Source organism: Notolabrus celidotus, chromosome 12 (genome assembly GCF_009762535.1).
Source record: "Notolabrus celidotus isolate fNotCel1 chromosome 12, fNotCel1.pri, whole genome shotgun sequence".
In the NCBI taxonomy this organism is placed as follows: domain Eukaryota; kingdom Metazoa; phylum Chordata; class Actinopteri; order Labriformes; family Labridae; genus Notolabrus; species Notolabrus celidotus.
Window position 1 is genome coordinate 8,168,093 of NC_048283.1, and position 21,060 is coordinate 8,189,152.

A 21,060-nucleotide genomic window follows, 5' to 3' on the forward strand; every position below is an offset into this window, starting at 1 on the left:
TGTTACAAATGCAGTTGGAGAGGCTGACATGTGTGACCTAATTCAATCCAAGAAAGTGTTCTTGTGATGTAGAACAGACACAAAATGAAACAGTGAATAACTTTCATTTTCAAATCTCTTCATCTTTTGTAGACTGTATTTAAAAAAACCCCACAAAGGCAGTAATTCACATGACAACACTTATACAGACAGAAACTCGTCGATACGGAGATTATGAGAGAGACAGATCACCACTTGCCATTCAGGAGATCCCGTGCTACGTGAAATGCTAGTAGCATTTCGACACAAGTGGCGAATATATACAATAACTGAAAGTTACATTTAACAGTAAAGCTGAAGTTAAGCTTCTGATGAGGAGCTTAGAGGATCTCCAAGTAGATGGCCGACTCTGCATCGGTCACAGCCGTACCCTGAACCTCCCTTGTGCCTCTGAATCCAACACCTGCTCGTCTTTCTATTACTCCAACTTCTCCCCCTCTTCTTCTTTCTCCACCTCTTCTGGCAATAGGATGCATCTGAAGAAAAAGGGATAGCTGTAATTGATCCTCAAAGGTGGCTAGTTAATTACAAGTTGCAGTGCACTATAACCCACACATATAGATTAACATGATGACATACCTGTTTTGAATGGACAAACAGAGGTGTGCAATTCTGGTAAACAAGCTGGTAGCTTCCATTGCTGTAGATATGAGTCACTTCTGTGCAGTTAATATAGAGGGGCATCCGGTCTTGATAAATTCCCCCAGGATACACTGCTGGGCGTCTACTCAGGACATGTCTATGAGGAGCAGAACAGCTATGTAAAACTTTATAATGAGAAGTTGTAACAAGTTTGAGAAGATATTTGGAGAGCTGATTTGATGCACATACTTTCCAGCTCTCTTCCTGCAGCAGTAGAAACAAAGAGAGAGAAGGAATATGACGAAGCAGACGGCCACAGCAGGTATCAGCAACCACAACCAAGGAACTGTCTCTGTGTGTGGAAAAGAAGAGCACAGATTAATCAGCTTTAATTGTAAAACTACACTGTAATAGTTACAATGTGTCTCCACTATGGATAGAAAAGTTTGGTTTGTGGTGTATTTTAGGCTTTTTGAATCAATTCTGGTCCCTCAAGCTTAATGGAATTGCTTCATTATTTATTCTACGATAGGTGAAAAAAGTCTAACACATCAAATACTAAGCATACCAATATTCACATTTAGGAAATAGGACACGGCAAAGACAAGCTGTACTTCTTAAACTAACGTTATCAAGCTGCAGGTGTGTTGCAAAGAAGTTTCAACACCATTGAGCGTTTTTCCCCAGAAATGTGGAAGAAAAAGTTGCTTTGAACACACCTTCTCCTCCCTGCAGCAATAGCAGGGAGTCATTCCCCAGTGCGTTGAAAGCAAAGCAGATCACTGTCTGAGGTTTCTCCATGCTGCCCCTCAGAGTAGCTGTAAGCACACTGGGCTCAGATGACACTGACATATTGTAATCCTGAGGAGGGACTGTCCCGTTCACGCTCCAGGTGACAGCAGGCTTTGGGTTGGAGTCGACTGAACAGTGGCACACCACCTCCGAATCCTCGGCGACACAGGTGGAGGAGAGCCGCAGGATGACGGGTTTATCTGTAGAGAGAGTGCAAACAAACTTACCTGAAAGTCTCAAAACATTTAAAAGCTTATCACATTGATGGTTTGACCAAAGACCAGTTCTGACCTCAAACACAAGTCGGAGGTTTAATAAACCTGAAGCTATCAGTCACTCTGAACTCTTACTTTTTAGCCTGATGTTTTTTTCTCTTTGATAGGATCTAAATAAAGCTTTGTTTTCAAATGTGTGTATGGTCACAGGAGTGAGACCTTGAGGAAGTAGTGTGATTACATTGTATGTTCAGTGCCGTGGACTTTGAATCTCCTCGGCCAATCAGGTTCTTTGCTGAGCAACGGACTTTCATGTCTCGGGTCACGTTGAACACCCGCACCGTTTGTGTGCGCTGGTGGAGATGCACCGTGTTGCCGTGTTGGGTGTAGGACCAGCGATACTCAGATGCTGGAGGGTCAGCTTTGCATGAGCAGGCCAACAAGGCATTGCCCCCCTCGTGCACCCTCAGGGACTGGACTTGAACTTCAACATCTTTTGGAGGAACTGCACAGAGGAAGAGATAAAGATCTTAAGAAGAGACTTCGCCAAAAAAAGAAAAAATACATATATACACAAGTCAAAACACTCCTTACATGTGACATGCAGTTCCTGAGAAGTGGCCAGTGTTTTTGCTCCCGAGTAAGTGACCTCACATCTGAGTTTTGGTTTCACCTCGTGGGACACTGTGAATGACAAAGAGGCCAACAACAGCAGCCTGTCGGGCTCTGGGTGGAACGTCTGTACCTCTCCATGCTCGGTGCTGTACAGCTGAGCTCCTCTCTCCCACCTCCACTGCAGCACAGGAGGCCTGGAGGGGCAGTGATAGCTGACGGAGCAGTTCAGGGTGACCAGCTGTCCCTCTGTGGCTGACAGCACGCCGCTGATAACTGGAGGCTCAGGAGACTCTGTCAGTGAAGATAACTTGGATCATTACTGAGTTTTATTGTGGACATTTATATTAGACATTATTTGTCTCTGTCCTGGAGGAGGACTAAAACATGCTGTGAATATATTATATGGAAGTTAAACATTCAAAAGAACAGCTGCTTTTACAGTTAAGTGACTCCTACACTTACCTGCAACGTCCAGAGTAAAGCTCCTTGGTGTCCCCCACAGTAAATCCTCTCCTCTCTTCAGAGCTATCTCAAAAACCCGAGAATCATCCTCACTGATCCTTTCAATCTTCATCGAGCAGTCTCCGTCTGCAATCCGCCCGAAGAGGGACGTCCGGCCTTGGAAATCTCTGCTCACTTGGTCTCTGTCCTCGCTGTTATAAGCAGTGCTGCGGAGAGGAAAGAAGCGACCGCCACCTCTGAACCTCAGCCGGACGTCCACCCTCTCCTTCCTCCCCCTGAGAGGGTGAGAAGCTGGAGGAGTGAAAGAGCAGGGAATCACGATGCAGGACCCCGCCAGTGCTTGGACTCTGTCGGGTACTGAGGGCACAGGTGAGACAGCCTGGACTGCCCTCCATAAGGCTGCAGCTGTGATAGAGAGCAGAAACAAATATATTACTATACAACCCTAAATCCATAGGAGTTGGGACGTTGTGTAAAAAAGAAAGAAAAAAATTGGATGGTTTGCAAATCATATAAACCTTATGTCTGATTGGAAATAGTGCAAAGACAACATACTGAATGTTTGAACGTAATCATTTGATTGTTTCAAGAAAAAATAGTTCATTTTAAATTTGATGCCAGAAACACATTGCAAAAAAGTTGGACAGGGTCATGCTAAGCATTGTGTTGCATCATCTCTTCTTTTAACAACATTTGGGACCCGTGGAAACCAGTTTCTAGAATTTTAAAAGTGACATGTTGTCCCATTATTGTGTTATGAGATTTCAGCTGCTCAACAGTTTAAGATCTCCTTTGTTGTATTTTTTTGTATCATGATAGGCAACAAGTCAGGTCTGCAAGCAGGCCAGTTTAGCACCAGGACTCTTCTACTACAGAGCCATGCTGTTGTAGTGTTTAAAAAAAAGGGATTTTCTGTATGTCTGCATATGTCGTACCTAAACCTGCATATATCATCCAGGTTCGTTCCTCAAATGTGTAAGCTACACATATTATGGGCACTTATGCATCCATATCAGCATGGATGCTAGCTATTGAACTGTCTGCTAATAAAAAGCTGGATGGTCCCTCTCCTCTTTGGAGCAGAGGATGTGGCGTCTGTGATTTCCAAGAAGAATGACAATTTTTCATTCATCAGACTACAGGGTAGTTTATTGTTCACCCCAGTCCATCTTAGTTAGGCCCGGGCCTGGAGAATTTGCTGCTGTTTTTGGCATATGTATACGTATGAGGTTTCCTCTTTGCATGGTAGACTTTCAATGATATTATGTACTGTAGTTGATTAAATCTCTGAATCCTCAGGAACATTAATCTGGAATTGTTGGACTACTTGCTCACGCAGTCTCTCACAAAGTGGTGAACCTCTCCCCACCTTCACTTCTGCGCGACTCAGCCTCTCTTGGATGCCCTTTAAAGACCCAGTCATTTGACTAACCTTGTTGCAAATTAACCTCATTATTTGAGAGATGCTTCCTCAGGGTTTGTCTCTTTTTTTTTAGCATTACACAACTTTTCAGACTTCTGTTGTCCCTGTCTTAACTGTTTTGCAACGTGCATCAAATACAAAATGAGTATACTCTTTTGATTAAACAATAGCATTTTTCAGTTTCAACATTTGATGTCACTTTCAAACAAATATAGAACATACATTATTTGCAGACCATTAAATCCTGCTTTTAACAATATATCTCACAGCATCCCAACAATTCATAAGTGTGTTCATGTTTTTAGTGTTAGATAAATTTTTTCAAAGACGATGGAGAAAGCACAGGGAAACTACAAATAGTATCTGTTACAAGCTACAAAGCTCTTACGTTGTGAGGAATAAATCTGACCTAGAATCTGCTTGAAGCTGTTCTATTTCTCTACCCTGTCTGCAAATGCATTACATGACCCAGATGGATTTCACAACAGATTTATATTTAGAAAGAGGAAGAGGGCAAACTGGACTTTTAACTCTGGAAAATCTATTACACTCCACTAAGCTGATTATTGACAAAGTTATCTTAATTTAAAGATATGCATATGTATTTCAACATTTTCAGGCACATTTTAGAAAATATATATGAACATTTAAGTTTACTTACAGTGATATATTACAGTAAAAGCCGTGTTATAAAGCATAATAAGTTGTAATATACTGTAAACATGACTGGTTATCCAAACTCTTGCAATTTTACATAATCAGTTGCAAAATATTTGTTTTAATAATCATTAAATGTCAAATCACTCACCAAAAACCAGAGGACACACAAGGAAGACGGTGTCCACAAGCATGACTGCAACTCTGCTCTGCTGGCGCAGACGGAGGAAAGGATGAACACAGGGGAAAAATGAGGGGAAGTTGGAGAGATTCACTATGACTTCACCATAGCCTCTCCATACTCCTCCAATATCACCAGTACTATCAATGCTTATGAAATGTATTTGCATCATAGAGCTAACATCTCAAATTTCTGTTAAAAGGAGCAATTTGCACTAAAACTTTACAGTGTGTAAAGATTTAAATGTTCATTCAGGGGGTGGAAGTGTTGGGAAGTAAAGACCTCAGCAAGTATCTCTGAGACAACACATGATGGTGGGTGAGTCACTCTCATGCTGTTGCCTGTTTCCTCAGAGTCCCAACAACTACATGTGTTCATTTCTGAAGGCATCAGTCTAAAGTGACACTCCAAACAAAGCCTTTATAGCACCATGATAAAGGTAGAAATAAATGTTCAAACTAAGTTAAATAAAAAGATTTAATGATTAACTCCTGACACTGAATTACACTTGATGTGTCTGTAGATAGTGTGCCAGATATATTAGATGTATCTAGTATCTATGAGTGTAGGTAGGTCATCATAGATATGAGAAAGGTTGGGACTAAATATGAATAATGTTGTGTTGAGTATCTTGTATTAAATTGAGAGACGTGTGTGCATCAGGTCTTGAGTTTGCACTTTGTCAGTTTGAAATTTGTATTCACATTGTGTGTTACTGGAATCTTTACTGGGTTAAAGGATTGGCGTGTGTCTGCAAGATCAAACAAAACCGATTCATTTGAAGCAGTGACAAACACACTCTTTGAACTATGGACTCTTGGAATTGTGTTTGAATTGCTTCAGAGGTCTTGGTGCTCCGCCTCCTTGCACCTTAAGACACAGGAAGAACTTTTTCTGCCACAAGTCATGCCTGCAATGGCAAAACTAGATAAACTGGATGAGAGGGAAATTACACAGAAAACACATTAGAATATCTTTAAGGTAAGATTTTAACCAATCAGCATGCAAGAAAATTTGCCCTTTTTGCTTTTCTGTACTCTACTTCCTTGATGGAAGATGTTGACTGTAAAGCTGAAAGTCTTTAAAGTTGTAGACTGTGTACCTGAAACAGCTATAGTCCTATTACTTTGTTTTTGCATTAAGCCTCTTGATGTGCTTTTTCTTTCTTGCAACAGCATTTCTGAAGCCATGAACTCAGCTCAGCAGCTGATCCGCTCTCAAAGAGACTTGCTGCTGAACTGGACTCAAGATCATCCAGCACCCTTACTGCGCTGGCTGCGTGACGATGGGGTGCTTTCTTCTGCCCTTTACCTGTCTCTGCTGGAGAGTCTTCCTTCAATGCAGTGGCCCAGGCTCTGGAGACAGTGTGCGCCACAGAGGAGAGCAGTGCTAAGTTCTTGCAGGTGCTGAAGGAGGTGCAGGATTATTACTGCAAGGATCTGCAGGTCTGGGTGGAAAGACACTGCAGAAATGAAGTCATCAGTGCACCAGTGTCAGCACCCGTGAAATTTGGAGGTGAGGCTGATAAAATAAATTTGTGATGACTTTGTACTGTAAATATCTTTATTCACAGGTGCATTTAAAGATAATTGAAACTTTTATCATTCTTTTTAAAGAAGTAAGCAAACTTAAGAACTGCAGCAAAGGACAATTAAGTTTTACTGCCTGGGTAACGAAGGTGTGAGAAAATTATTAACAGGTTGTGACAAACACTGGGATATATATTTTGAAAATTGAGGTCACCAGTTACCTTGCTAATCAGGAACCATTGAAGGGATGGATTGATATTTTGTCACCTGGAGATTTGAAGGCTAATTTCATAACATGTGTCCATCCTCTACATGGACCTATAGTCCCACCAGCCTGGACATGTTTGTTGTTTTGAGTTAAATGACTTGACTTCTTTTGACTCATCCTGTTATCATTTTAGTGGTTTGCCATTTGCCAACTCATGCCCCCATCTAGTCCAAATGTCTTTGAACTTAAGTCTATGACATCGGATGGATGATTAGCTCCACATTAAGGACAGTTTTTTTTTAGATTTTCAGGATAAAGTCATAATATTATGAGAAGAAAATCATAAAAGAAAAAAATTCCAATGGACGGGAGAACAGTTGTTGATTGACAAGATAGAGCTGATCAACTTACAAGAAAAAAGTTGTACATTTAAAAAAATCTTGTTGTAAATTTACTAGAAAAAATAAGTTCATTACAAGATCAACATTATATTTTACAAGGATTAAGTCGTAATCCATGCACTGATTGGATATGTAATCCACACATTTAAAAAAAAAAATCTGTTCCCCGAGATTGTGAATGTGTGTCATTAGGATTACAAATCTGATTAAAAACTGAGTGCATATTACAAAACCTGCACATGGCTCTTTTTCTGTTCTTGGCCCTGGCACCTGGGGGTTCAGTCTGCTATGATTAGCTATCAGAAAAATAACTTAATAGGGTGTATCAGAAGGACAGCCAGCCGCCTGCACTGAAATGAGGACGGTGGATCATCTTGTGAAGTTATATTCACAGCTGAGGCGAACAGTGGTAGCAGAAGCATACACGGGCAGCCTGTTAGCCTGCTTTTCTCCAGAATAGACTCAGTGGCTTGACACGCTATTCAGCATTACTTGTTATGTGGTGCTGATACGCTAAAAAAAATGGGTATTCATTTTTGTTGTGAAATTCATACTAAAGAATAACTAAACATTATAAGTTTTCATTATAACACAGCAGCTGCTGCTCTTCTGATCTTTCTCTTCAAAATAGACTAATGGTAAACAAAAATGCTGGCTTTATTCTCATCAATTTATTACTTTATTTATTTAAATTAAGGACTTTCATCTCAAAATTTAATGCAATTCAACTTTTTTTTTTAATTTCCAAAGATGCATTAAGCACTGGTTAGCAAGCTACCATGCCAAGGTGCTGACCATCATCGTAACAGTTATGCATGTTTTGTAAATAGGTATTTTAGAATGATCATGTTAGCATTTAGCTTCAAGCACTGTAGTCTCTAACATTACAAAGCTCCAACCAGCTCTAGCTGTTCTGTTTTTTTAATGTCTTTTGTAGTTTTCAGATTCAGATTCAGATTCAGAATACTTTATTAGTCCCAGAAGGACAATTCAGTTTTACAGTCAACCTGTCCATAGTACAAAATATACCGTAAAGGAAATAAATAACACGTCCCGACATCAGCAACTACCACAACCAGTGACCGTACAGCAGAGCGGGATGCTTGGTAGTTCTCGATTTATTCTGCCCTTTGTGCATTTAGCAGCCTTATGGTGAAGGAATAAAATAATTAGCATAGCGGTTGTTTTCTGCACTGGAACATAATACCGCTGACCTGAGGGCATGATTGAGAATTCACTGCTAAGTATGTGTCCCAGTTGGGTCAAAATTCAGTTTGCTTTTAAGGAGAGGTCCTTAAGCTGGACTCCAGTGACTTTGGAGCACAGCCTGATGATGTCAGGCTTTGTTTTTGTGTACAATAAGTTAAGTGATAAAATGCTCGAGCAACATGTGAATTTGATCAATAATGCCACAAGTTAAACGTGTCCTGTGATATCTACAGAAAAGAAGTCTAAAGGTCCGCTTGCTAGCTGTTCAAAGGAAAGAGCAAGGGCTTCACCCTGACTACTGAAGTTACCGGTATGGATTTATAACTATACTAGCTTGCTTTAAAATTTGACTTGTTCCAATGTTTTGAAAATAAAAAGGATGCATTATTTTCATATGCAGCAAAAGAAGAAACTGAACCTGCAGGAGTACAAAGGCAGTCACATCCAAGGTATGTAAAATGTCGTAGGTAAGCTGATGATGGGAGTCAGACAAAATGTTTTCTAACAGAAGATCCTCTCCATTGCAGCTCCATCTCTGCTCATAAAAAAAACCTTACTGAAACGCACAGGGCAGTTAAAATGTTACTCAGAGGGTGAAGGAGAGGCCTCAAACTCAGCCTCTCACATTGAGATCCGCTACCAACCGAACCTATTTGTGACAGAAGATGATGAATCAGTTGCAGCAGCCAACATGAGTACTTTGACCTGGCGAGCAGGCGAGCCCGCATCTATGTCCATCAGGCTTGCCAACGCATCCGACGTGCAATCTGTTGAGTTCCCAAGGAACTTCTGGAAGAACCCCCAAAAGGGTCAAGTGAGGGGTAATTGCTGGTATTGGAAAGAGCGTAGCGGTACAAAGACTGCTTCTATGAGTGGGCGATTGGGAAGAGCATGCGTGAATTCACCTGTCTTTTTGACCTGCGCTTCAGAGAGCTCAACCTGATAGAAGAACCACTCAGCTTACTCGAGCTCCTCGGGGAACGGTTCGCTACCTGAAGACAGCTCTTCCTGACCTTTTCACCTCACCCAGCTCTTTGCCTCTTCATCCTGGATGGACTAGACGAGTTAAATTCCCCTTGGACTGGAACAGTCCTGACAAAAACATTGATATTGGGTCAAAGGTACCAATATCTGAGCTGATGGTTGCTTTAATCAAAGGAAGCCTGCTCCCAGAGGCATCAGTCATTCTCACCACAAGACCATCACTGAAAGCTCCCAAGCGTGTTCTTTCAGAGATGCAGTGTTGTGTTGGGTTTTGAAGAAGACCAAGTGAAGGAATATACTAACAAGTTCTACAAGGACAGTAAAGTAGCTGATAGAGTCTACAAGTACATCTTGAACAATGACAACATTTTCGTGGCTGTCCTTTATCCCTCTTTATTGCTACATCATCTGCACGGCAATGGCTGAGTTCTTCTCTTCAGAAAACCAACATGTTGGCGACTCAAAGTCTCTTGAGCTCAACCCGCCGAAAACCGTCAGCGAGGTTTACTTCTGCTACCTGTTTACTGCAGTCAAGCACCATGCACTGAGGGGGACTACAGAGAGAAGCACCTCCAGATCTGAGGTTCTCTCTTTGGTGGAGAAACAACTGACAGACCTTGGGAGACTGGCTTATGAAACCTTTTACAGAAAAAGATCATCTTCAAACGTTCTGATTTGGAGAAGTATGGTGTTATGCCTGCTGAGCTTCAGAGCACTCTCCTTTGTAGCATCCTTCAGCCAATCAAAGAGGAAACAGTGGAGATGTTTTCTTTCTTCCACTTGACTGTTCAAGAGCATCTTGCTGCACTTTACTGTGCAACCCATCTCTCCAGCCAGCATGACATAATCCAAGCTCTGGACTTCTGGTGCTTTGGGAACATCCAACATCCTCCACAGCTGCACCCCTGCGTAACCCTGACCTCACATGGACAAGCTGCAGGGCCTTCAGATGGTCACACGTTTCTTCATGGGAACCCTCCGAGCTCGGCTGGCAGGTCAGTTGGATGGGCTTGGTCATTCACTCCATGGAGCAAGTAGAAGGAATTCCAGCCAGGCTGGGTTTGTGGTTTCAAGACCAGTTCAAAGGCAAAAACTCGAGAACCAGACGGCCCGGAATCTTCTCCACTGCCTAATGGAGTTCCACAATGAGGCAACCACCAGCATGGTGGCACCAGAGATCAAACACTCTACCTATTTAAAATGAAGTTGAGTGTTGTGGATTGTGCAGCTATGCACTATGTACTGCAGTTCTCTCTACACAAGCTGCAGGAGCTGAACGTGGGCTACTCAAACATTGGAAACAGAGGACTCAACAAGCTGGGCCGATTTTACATCGCTGTGAATCTCTCTAGTGAGTAACTTATTTTATATAGAGTTGTGCTCATAAAATTACATACCGTGGCAGGAATTTATGATTTCTTGGGTAGTTTCTGTTGTCATTATGATAAAAAAAGAGTAAACACAGTTGTTTGACAATAAAATGGCTTCACCCCAACACTAACCATGAGTGAATGAAAGTTTTTCTCTTATATTCATCTTCTCTAAAAATGGCCAAAAAAAATCACAAATGCATTCAGGGTTTGCATGTTCTTATTCTCGTAACCATTTTTGGATGCTAGTTTTGTATGTCTGAAAAAATTAAGGATTAAAAATGCCACCCTGGATAAAAGCGTCTGCTAATGACATTGCAACATTTTAACATTGTAACCTCTGTTTCATCTGATCTTTTCAGCTGAGATACAACTGCCTGGATAAGAAAGCAGCTCTTTAGAATCGCAGTTTTGAAGTCAAGCGAGTGCCAAGTAAAAAAACTCTGTAAGTCATGAAATTATTCATTACTGCTATGAAACGCTTGTGGAATGAACATCATATTACAGGGAGTAAATCATTTATTTCGTGACTCATTACATTTTTCATCAGTACCGCCCAGATGAACAATAATTGAGACAACCCCAATTAAAAAAGTTAGGATGCTGTGTAAAATGTTGATAAAAACAGAACGTGATGGTTTAAAAATCTCATTTATAAACCCTATATTTCATGAAAAATAGTGCAAAGACGACAAATCAAATGTTGAAACTGAAAGTGTTTATTAGTTTTATGAAATGAATTAATTAGGGGCAGCAGTAGCTAAGTCCATAGGGGCTTGGCTTGGCAACTGGAGGGTCGCCGGTTCCAAGTCTCAGCATGGAAACATTGGCAAGTGGACTGGTGGCTGGAGAGGTGCTGGTTCACTTGCCTGGGCACTGCCAAGGTGCCCTTGGAGCCAAGGCACCGAACCCCCAAACTGCTCGGGGTGCGCTGGTTGAAGGCAGCATCCTCACTCTGACATTTCCCCCTATGTTACATGTCACTGCATGTTTGTGCATAAAATTTTATGTATATACACTAAACTGTGCGTGTAGCATGACCAAAAAATACAACATTAGTGGGAAAATTTAATTTCCTTCCTGGGGATTAATAAAGTATGTTTTATTCTTTCTTCTTCTTAAATGTTCATTTAAAATTAATGCAAGCAACATATTTGAAAAAAAAAAGCTGGGACAGGGCAGTGACAACAAAATGTGTAATGCCAAAAACAAACAAACAAACAAACACAAAAAACACTAGGAGGAACATCTCACAGCTACTTAGGTTTATTTGCAACAGGTTAGTTACATGACTGGGTATTGAAAGGGCATTACAGGGGGGCAGAGTCTTTTAGAAATAAAGATGGGGAGAGACTGCGTGAGCAAATGGTTAAACAATTTCAGAATAATGTTCCTAAGCATAAATTGCTAAGAATTTCAGGATTTCATCATCTACAGTACATATTATCACCAAAAGATTTAGAGAATCTGGAGAAATCTCTTTCCAAAAGGGACAATGGTGAAAAATCTATATTGGATGGTGGTGGTCTTCGGCCCTCAAGCAGCACTGCATTAAATGTATAACTCTTTAAGATCAGCTGGATCGGATTTCCGGTTCCAAATATGTGAATATAAACCATTAAGACCTGTTCTTCTACCTTCCATACAGTATGTGTGGAAATAACCTGGGACCAGAGGGAGTTTTGCAGCTGTGGAACGCTCTGGAACACAACACCACTGTGGAGGAACTTTATCTTGACATCACCGGCATCACAGAGCAAGGAACTGAAAACATTGTCAACTGCCTCAGCAGAAACACTTCTCTGAAGACTCTGACGTAAGTTTACAACACTTTGTATTCTTCTCAGTGGAGACAACAACACTTAGTGTGAAAAGTAACAACCCTCACCTTGTTTTCCTTCTTCACCTTCATCAGCATTGTAGGAAATGACATCGGAGAGGTGGGGAGAAGGAGGCTAAGGGAGCTGGAGCAACGTCGGCCTGGACTCCGGATTATTGCAAACTTTGTGGATGACCTTGGATTACTGCAGGCCTACCTGGACTGGGTGGAGGAGATCCGGGCAGACAGAGACCAGATGGACTCAGTGAAGAACGCAGACGCCCTGCAGTCGGTTCTGAAGGGGCTCCAGGCGGCAGGAGAACAGGTGGCTAAAGGAGAGAACGCGGAGAAAGCCAAGGAGCTGGAGACAAAGATTATGAATTTGTTGAAGTCTCATACAGACCTGAATGGAGGGAGAGGGCGGAGCTCCATCCAAAGTGGTCGAAACTTTTGAAGCACCCAAAAGACATTCTCACATTCATCTTGGTTTGGAGGTACATGGACGCAAATCCTCTTCAATATCCCATTAACATGCTTTGATCAGCTTGATGCATTTTGATTTCCACAAATCTTATGAGAACTCCAAACAAGGAAATCAACAAAAGAAGTGAGCATGTTCTTTCTATTTGTGGTCTTAGAGACCAAATTTTATGCACTTTTTCCACATCATTTTATCTCCAAGAGAGTATCCTCATGGTTAAATTGTACTGCAGCACAATCATTGACATGTGTTTTAAATGTGAGGTGATAATATTTTTCCCTAACTTGGTTTGGAACTATGAAGTCTTCGGACAGCTGAATATAAAGACGTATAAACAGAGCATCTGTCAACTCTGTTAGACCTCAGCTGTAAAACAGTTGAATACAAATGAGTGTTTATATTCTCTGTATTAGTAATTGGTACTTAAAGCATCAATCACTGTGCAGCTCTTATCCTCCCATATCTAAAATCAGTCCAGTCATTCTGTCAATGTTTGGCAGTTTTAAGAACATTTATTCATTAACAGTCAAACAGGAGGCTTGACCTCTTTGGGATGTAGCTGACCCCAAAATTTAATTTTGTGGCATAACTATAGACTGTATAATTAATGGACGTAGAGTCCGTGACGTCACTCGTCTGTTTCTGAAGTGCTGTTTTGAAGCCAATCGTCGGCGGGGAGCCATATTGGAAATGCTGAAGTCAACCTTACTGCTGTCGAGCTAGTGTGAGATAAAGAGGCGGGCTTTGAGCCTCCTGGCCAACAGCTACAGTGTTCCCACCTGTCAGTCAAATCAGCTGTGCCTCTCATAAAAAATCCCCCCCCCCTCTGCAGTGTGTGCCGATTGAGAAATGATCTATTCAGACTACACTATTTTTTGTACCAGGCTGTAAACATGTTTATTTCTGCTGAAAAGATCAGCTTTTTTAATTGGTGTGTATGTGGTTTCCGTTACTTCCGGAGCCAGCTTCAAGCTGACACTCGAGAAACTGCTGTTTTTAACACTTCTGCATTTGCTTGGGCATAACCTGTCAAACATGTTTGGTCTGTGATTTACATTTAAACATGAGTCCTTTAATCAGCTCCTGTACCTTACCTACAGTGAATCAAAAGTTCAGTTTGAGGCAAGATGAGGGGTCAACTCTTGATAAGTGGAATTTTTTATATAACAACTGTTTCATTTAAAAACAGGACTGTTTTGAGAAATGCACAGTGATTCAGAAAAGCCACGAAACCACAAAAGGGTGTACAGAGTGTTAATTTTCACTTCTTTATTTTCAGATACTCAACATCAGTGTTCTCAATATCAAATTAAACTTGTGCTTTTGAACTAGTTTGAAAGTATTGACAAAATAATTCGTTGTTTCAGTGAAAATCTACAACTCAGTTTTCAAGGTTGGAGGGAAAACTTCTCTCTGCTGTAAAAAATAACTCTAGATGATCATTTCATGTTAAATCGTAAAGTCGTCAGGCTGTCTGTTCATTAAAAATACAAAATTAATTTGTTTACCATGTTTTATTTTAAACTTGAATAACACTTCCTCTAGGTGACTACCCCTTAAAATAAGAAAACGCATAAGTAACTAAACAAATGAACAAGTAAATACAGCTCTCAAAAGCTACTACAATAAACAGAAAATATACCAGCTTGTGTTTCGAGTTACAACTTTTGCCCATGCTGCCATCTAGTGTTGATACATGTTAGCTCCTTCTTTTGTCAATGTTAAACATCACCACAGAGATGAGCAGAAAGATGAGGCTGGAGCTAATTTAAACAGGACTCTCGATTACTGTAAACTTTGTGGATGAATCAAGATAACTTACCCAGAAGTCAGAGCTAGTGAGTCTGTGTGTGCTTCATTGGGTTACAGTTAGAGGAGGGGGTGAAATGCCAAAGAGCTCCAGTGAAATGTTGTGTTTTTTGAAATGTGTTTTTTTGTGAAATGTTGTGTTTTGCCCTGTACTTTAATGATGCTACCATTGATCCAGGCAACACTGCTGGCAGATTTAATAATAAGAAACATTTTATTTATGACTTGACTTTAAGTAAAAGTTAATTTTAAGTGTAAATGAGTGCAAACACGACAGGCAAGCGCAGGTTCAAAAAGCAGATTTTCTTTGATCAGTGAGGTTTATAGATTATGCTTTATTAAAGGTACAGTGTTTAGTATGTGGTGACATGTATCAGAACAGATTTTCTTTACTGCACACTGTCGTGGGATCAATCGGACCTTCACAACTTCCTCTTCAAGCGGACAATTTTATTGCTTGAAAAGCCGCACAAACTGTAGGGGATGTCACTTCTCTGAATATCTCCCTGCTCTCTGATTGAAAGACCTGACACAAATGTAAGTTTTTTTTAACTTCAACATCAACAAGTTCAATGTAGCACAGAATTTCAAAGATGTGTACTTTTTCTCAAGTTGAATCTAGATAAATGAAATATGTCATAGGATGAAGATAAAGTTAAAATTAAGGTGCCTTCAAAAGAATGAAGGCACCTTAACTTTGAAAGGTGGAGAATGTTTGCTCAAATCTTGAACACCTTAAAGATGTCATTCAGTTGAGCTTTTGGACATTTTTTTACAAATCAATATAGCCATGGAGAACAGATTATAGTTTATAGATGGACTGAAGAAAATCAAAGAAAGATAATAAAAATGTGTCACCTGTGACTTTAGCAGGCAGCAAAGCTTCCTGTTTCTCTCTTTTATCATCATTTCACGTTCTACATCCTGTACTAGAACAGGGGAACTTAAACTGTTACAATAAGCAACTTCAGGGGAACTTAAACTGTTGCATCAAATAAAGATCTCCATTTGACACGCACATTAATGTGGACTGAAAAACACTTCAGATGAAAATAACGTGTAAGTGTGTGTAATCCACAGACACCAAAGATGGCTGCAGCATTGGCTCTCCTTATTGTTGGCTGTGTGCTGCCAGGTGAGTTGCTCACTCATTCGATGCAATTCTCTCAGATAATGTCAACATTTTCCAAAACTTGAACTTGACCATACAAGTAAAAAAGATCACACCCCAGTAATAAATATGACCTGTAATAAATAATGAGGCCTGAAGACCTACCAACAACACAGTTTACTCTGCTGTCTTTTACCTAGCTCATTCATTTGCAATATGGAGTTAAATTGCCTATTTTATAAGATAAGATAAGATAAGATAAGATATTACTTTTCCCGGGGGGGAAATTCAGTTGTTACAGCAACCCAGACATAAGTACAATCAAGAAGTTTCAATAAGTACAAAATAAGATAAATAAAAAAAAAAAAAAAAAAGTACAAAATAAAAATAAAATAAAACAAAATAAATAATAAAACAAAATAACATAGAATAAAATAAAAAAAAAAAAAAAAAAAAAAAAAAGTAAAATAAATAGATAAATAAAGCTAGAGTACAATTTAGATATATACAATGTTACAAATGGAATTTAAATTAAATAGCAGTAATTACAGGCAGTATTAAAAGATGTTTCAGTAGTGACAGGTTGACATGGTGTGATTATGGTTGGTAATGACAAATTAAGCAATAAATAGAAGAATATTTGTATGTAATATGACCATGGGTTGTACTTAGAATAGTAATGTAATTTAACAAAATATAATATAGCAAGATAATTATATAATACAGTATATTATGCATTATAGTGCCAGCAGCAGTCAAGAGAGAGTTCAGGACGGGATGATGGAGTGTGACAGACAGAGCAGGGATGTTATGGATCTGTTCATGGGGGGGGGGGGGGGGGGGGGGGGGGGGGGGGGGGTCTGTGGCCTCCATTACTGTTCAATTTATCTATCTGTTTATCTAGACATCTATAAAATGCTGGGGTAATAAAAAGATAAATCAGTTCATTATTTTATCTTCGTTTATCTTAGTCTAAGTTTAGTGCTAATATTTTAAACTATTCCGCCAATCAGTAAAAATTCTCATGACTACATAAGCACTTTTTCTTATTCAAAGATTTGTGTTTTACCTGTGTTTCAGGTGCCCTGGGTGGACGTTTCCAGGTCTTTCTTCCACAGACTATAGAGGTTCTAAAAGGATCCTGTGTGACAATCCCCTGCTCATTTGACATAGAGAACAGATTTGAATCAAGCTTAGATAACACATGTAGAGCAGTTTGGTTTGAAAACAGTTACAGTATTTTGTTTGGAGTGCAACATATTGAAATATTATTATCTTGAGTCAACAGTTAACATTTCAGTCAAAGGTAGGTTTCAAAGTTCAATCATTTACACTTCAGTCATGAAGCAGTTATTTCACCTTGTTCTGCATTGATTGCTTTAAAAGAATAAATGAATAAACAAAAAGTTGATAATAGAGTGTAATGACTGCTTTTATAGTTCATGTACCTTCCCACCAGATGATCCACAGAGACCCACTCTGACTCCGTCCACACTGAAGGTGAGAGAGGGAACCTCAGTGACGTTGACGTGCTCTGCTCCAGCTCCCTGTCCGTCTCTGCCTCCAACTCTGACATGGACCCCTGGCCTGGGTGAAAGTCAGGAGACACTGCAGGAGAATCAGGACAAAACTAAAGTCAAGGTGTCTGTGGTGAACTTCACCGCTTCACACCTCCACCACAGACAGGAAATCTCCTGTACTGCTGTCTACAGCAAACAAGATGGCAGCACTGAGTCATCTGTAAACAGCAGTTTAACAGCTGATATTACATGTGAGTACATTTGTCCTGTGTTCCATTTTATTACATGAACATTGTAATGAATTTCTCATCTCTGGATGATGTTGCTTTAGTGAGAAGAAGGGAGACACAATCAGTCCTTCATCGCTTTATTCAATCACCAAAAAAAATCACCAACTATTTTTTTAAAGTAGTAATATACCCCAGATACAGAGGTGGATAGAGACAAGCTTTACTCTTAAGTGTATTAGATGACTGTTGCTTTGTTGTGTAGGGTTTTAATGCTGTAAGTGATCCTGCCTGACTGCTTCGTTAAAATAAGGGACTATAATGGTAGAGATGTCATATATTCCTGTTAGGAGGCTGGACAGCATCCCACTCACTAAGGTGAAGGAGAACAATACACCTGCACATTGACCGTTAAGTTTAACTCTAATTTAGTACGGCGGGTTGTTTTGGTGTTTTTTTTTGCCATGTTTTTTTAGCCCTGACTACTTTATAGTAGGGGATATTTTACTTAATTTTGACTTATGTGGTAGTTCTTTAGTTTATTAGGTATTTTCTTTAATCTATATTAGTTGTTCAATCATTTGCATTAAGTTTGCTAATTGTAAGTGTTGTTTTAGATGTGAATATATGTTTTAGAGTCAGGGGCAGGTGTGACTGTGATTGCACTGGTGTGGAAGTAGAAAAGGCCAAGTGAGCTTCAGCAGTGTGACTGTGTGAAGGTGGGGGTCAGGTGTGTCTCCGCTGTTTGGCTGCTGCTGCTTCTGCAATCACGGAACCAGCTTCACCTGTGGAGCTCCTTTTGTTTGCAGGGAGCTGCTGCATGCAGTAGAGGATGGCTTGTAACACATTGTCTTGAATCAGTTATCTACTACCTCAATCCATGAATAACAATTCATAGCATTCATTTGTAGATGATCCACTGTTTTAGAAAATGACACAAGAACAATGATATGATTATATCATGGTTTTTTTTTTTTTGTCACAGGTGCTCAGAACTATTGTAACTCCTTCAGTGGAGCTCAAGGCTTGGTTCTTACTGGCGTGTGTCTCATTCTGAGCATTATTATCAACATAATCTGCTTGGTGCTCCTTTGGTATGTTATCACAATGGACTAGCATGAAAGTACTGCTTGTGAAGAAATATTACATGAATATGTATTTTATGTGTAAACCTTTTATAATATCTTATTTCAATTTTTCTGCTAAAGGAAAAAAAGGAAGAATGTGAAGCCGAAAGAAGAGGACAACACTTATGTAAACCTGGATCACAGAAACAGAAGTCCAGACTATGATGTGATGGCCCAACGTCATAAGTGATTATGTGTACAAGACATCCTGCTTCCTCACTCTGCTTTTCCTGCATTGCCTTAAATATCAACTTTGGCGTCTGAGTGTTCATAGATCAACATTCCTCAGGCTGTTTCACACAAAATGTATATAACTGTACAATATTTTTCGAAGTTAAAACTTCTCCATGAAGCCTCAGAGATGTATGTTTTTGTGCCTCAATGTGGCCGGACCTTAACCTAAGGGGTGGTGTCTTTACTCTGGTGCAATTTATGTTGAATATTTCTGAAGCACTGCAATTCATGTACAGACCTTTGCTATCTCTTAAAGGTACAGTGCATATCTGCAGGGACGGCTGTAGATTAACTACTTGCAAACAACAGCGTTCAAATGTCTTCAGTAAAATGAGCAAACACATCTCAGACACCTTCAAATTTCACTTTCAAAAATTCAGGGCTGAAATGTGGAGAATAACGCAACTTAATTATTGTGTGCATATATCTGTGTCTGCTTCCCATACATAACAATAGCAATAAATAACTATACTAATCAATCACTGTGCATTTCTGGTGTTCCAATGCATGAATTTTATACTTTGATTCAGTGTCATGTGTGAATAAAGAGCTGCATTGATTTGACAGAGGATAAAGTGCTCTTTCCTTGATTGGTGTGCTGTTGTAATAAGATATGTCATTTACATATTTGTGTTCTATTATATTTACTTTAAGATTGAGTCGGTGATTTTCACAGGAAAGTGGTTTGAACATAAGTTGTCACCTTCTCTCTGAATATATCAAACAGTTGTATTCTGTTGTAACTGATAAGTTGAAAATATATCACATCAGTTTGTTATTTTATTGATATCTATTCGATTTATTCTTTTGACAATTAAGGCTTATCGTACATTTTTGCACTTCAGTTACACACAGACATTCCCATTACCAGGATATATAGAGAAATAGGCACTTACAAATAACCTTATGTTGAACTCCTTTTCATTCATGTCTCTGTAGAGAGAGGAACAGAATAACTAAATCATGCAAGATTAAATAAACAAATAAACAAACGTCTCTCAGCAGAAAGTAGAAACTATTTCATCAACAACAAACAGCCATGCTGCCATCTAGTGTTAATACACATTAACTCTTCTGTCAGCATGTTCAGAAATCAGCACTAAGAAAAGGAAACGACACAAAGATGAAGCTGGAGCTAATGAGAGCTGAACTCTTGAACTCAAACTGTGTGAGTAAATCAAGATTACTCATCCAGAAGTCAGAACTAATTGAGCCTCATTGGGTGGCAGAGGAGAGGGGTGAAGTGCCAGAGAGCTCCACAAAGAGCTCATGGAGTTATCTCAGTCTTAGAAAGACCTAACTGGAGATAAAGTAACACAAGATTTATTGTGTGTTTTCACACGCACCACTTACAGCAGCAGTATGCCACTTTGAAAATCAAAGATTTAATGACTGCAGGATTTAGGTAAATAATCTGGAACAAACCACCTTCTCTTATTTTGGGTGAGTTTTTGAAATAGATTTAACTTTCCTTTTGTCTCGCTTCAGTTGATCGAGGTAATTCAGCTTCCAGATTTATTGAAAGAAACACTTAAATAGTTTTAGATAGATACTAGGTGGCAGTAGCTCAGTACATGGGAACTGGGCTTTGTAACCGGAAGGTTTGAAAGCTTTTTCAATCCCCAATACAGACCATATATGGCAATTGGACAGATGACAGGTGCAGTGCTGTTTGGTTTGCCTGGGCCGTGCTGGGTTGCCCTTGAGCAAGGCATCAAACCCCAAACTGCTCTAGTGGCTTTGGTTGATGGCAGCCTCCTCACTCTGATTAGTGCATGTTTGTGCATGAGTGTGTGTATCAAAAACTGTGTGTGTGTGTAGCATGTACAGTTCATTTAATCAACGTGTTATAAAGTATCTCTGTAAATCACCTTCACGATAAAGGCAGGTGGAGGCTTGCAGGGGGATATTTCAGATGAACGTTTATGTCCACAGAGGATAATAAAATCCATCAGAAATGAATATTTGTGCTCAGTGAAGTTTAAAGTAGAATAAGGGCTGATAATACCGTACATTAATTGTCACTCAGATGTTCTCTTTTCTGACTTCCTCTTATTCAGATTAA

The 21,060-nt window shown here is 39.8% G+C and overlaps 1 protein-coding gene and 1 long non-coding RNA gene across 7 annotated transcripts; one reads left to right on the forward strand and one right to left on the reverse strand.

Moving 5' to 3' along the window:
• Window positions 1–118: 118 nt before the first annotated feature.
• On the reverse strand, window positions 119–4,998 carry LOC117823041 (sialoadhesin). Of its 2 annotated transcripts, none has more exons than XM_034698077.1 (8): window positions 4,937–4,998; window positions 2,706–3,110; window positions 2,223–2,534; window positions 1,870–2,133; window positions 1,341–1,613; window positions 871–973; window positions 619–778; window positions 119–515 (listed from the first exon to the last, which is right to left on the reverse strand). In XM_034698077.1, the coding sequence occupies exons 1-8, from the start codon at window positions 4,977–4,979 to the stop codon at window positions 360–362; spliced, it is 1,716 nt and encodes a 571-aa protein (XP_034553968.1). In that variant the 5' UTR covers window positions 4,980–4,998; the 3' UTR covers window positions 119–359. The 2 variants fall into 2 exon arrangements, with proteins under 2 accessions (XP_034553968.1, XP_034553967.1); XM_034698076.1 differs by having other exon boundaries at window positions 619–796.
• A 10,108-nt stretch (window positions 4,999–15,106) lies between these two features.
• LOC117823338 lies at window positions 15,107–19,564 on the forward strand. 5 transcript variants are annotated; one of them, XR_004633371.1, is made up of 6 exons: window positions 15,107–15,313; window positions 15,857–15,911; window positions 16,968–17,193; window positions 17,347–17,658; window positions 18,620–18,728; window positions 18,843–19,564. It is a non-coding gene; the product is annotated as an uncharacterized LOC117823338 (long non-coding RNA). The 5 variants fall into 5 exon arrangements; XR_004633374.1 differs by lacking the exons at window positions 15,107–15,313; window positions 15,857–15,911; window positions 16,968–17,193; window positions 17,347–17,658 and adding an exon at window positions 17,994–18,012; XR_004633372.1 differs by lacking the exons at window positions 15,107–15,313; window positions 15,857–15,911; window positions 16,968–17,193; window positions 17,347–17,658 and adding an exon at window positions 18,360–18,494.
• The last annotated feature ends 1,496 nt before the right edge of the window (window positions 19,565–21,060 follow it).

Excerpts from the sequence above, each read along its gene's own strand:
- LOC117823041 (XM_034698076.1), bottom strand. The coding sequence starts at position 4,979 with ATGCTTGTGGACACCGTCTTCCTTGTGTGTCCTCTGGTTTTTG. Across the intron at positions 2,535-2,705 it reads CTTTACTCTGGACGTTGCAG|AGTCTCCTGAGCCTCCAGTT; the intron begins GTAAGTGTAGGA and ends CTTCACTGACAG. Across the intron at positions 974-1,340 it reads ATTGCTGCAGGGAGGAGAAG|AGACAGTTCCTTGGTTGTGG; the intron begins GTGTGTTCAAAG and ends TTCCACACACAG.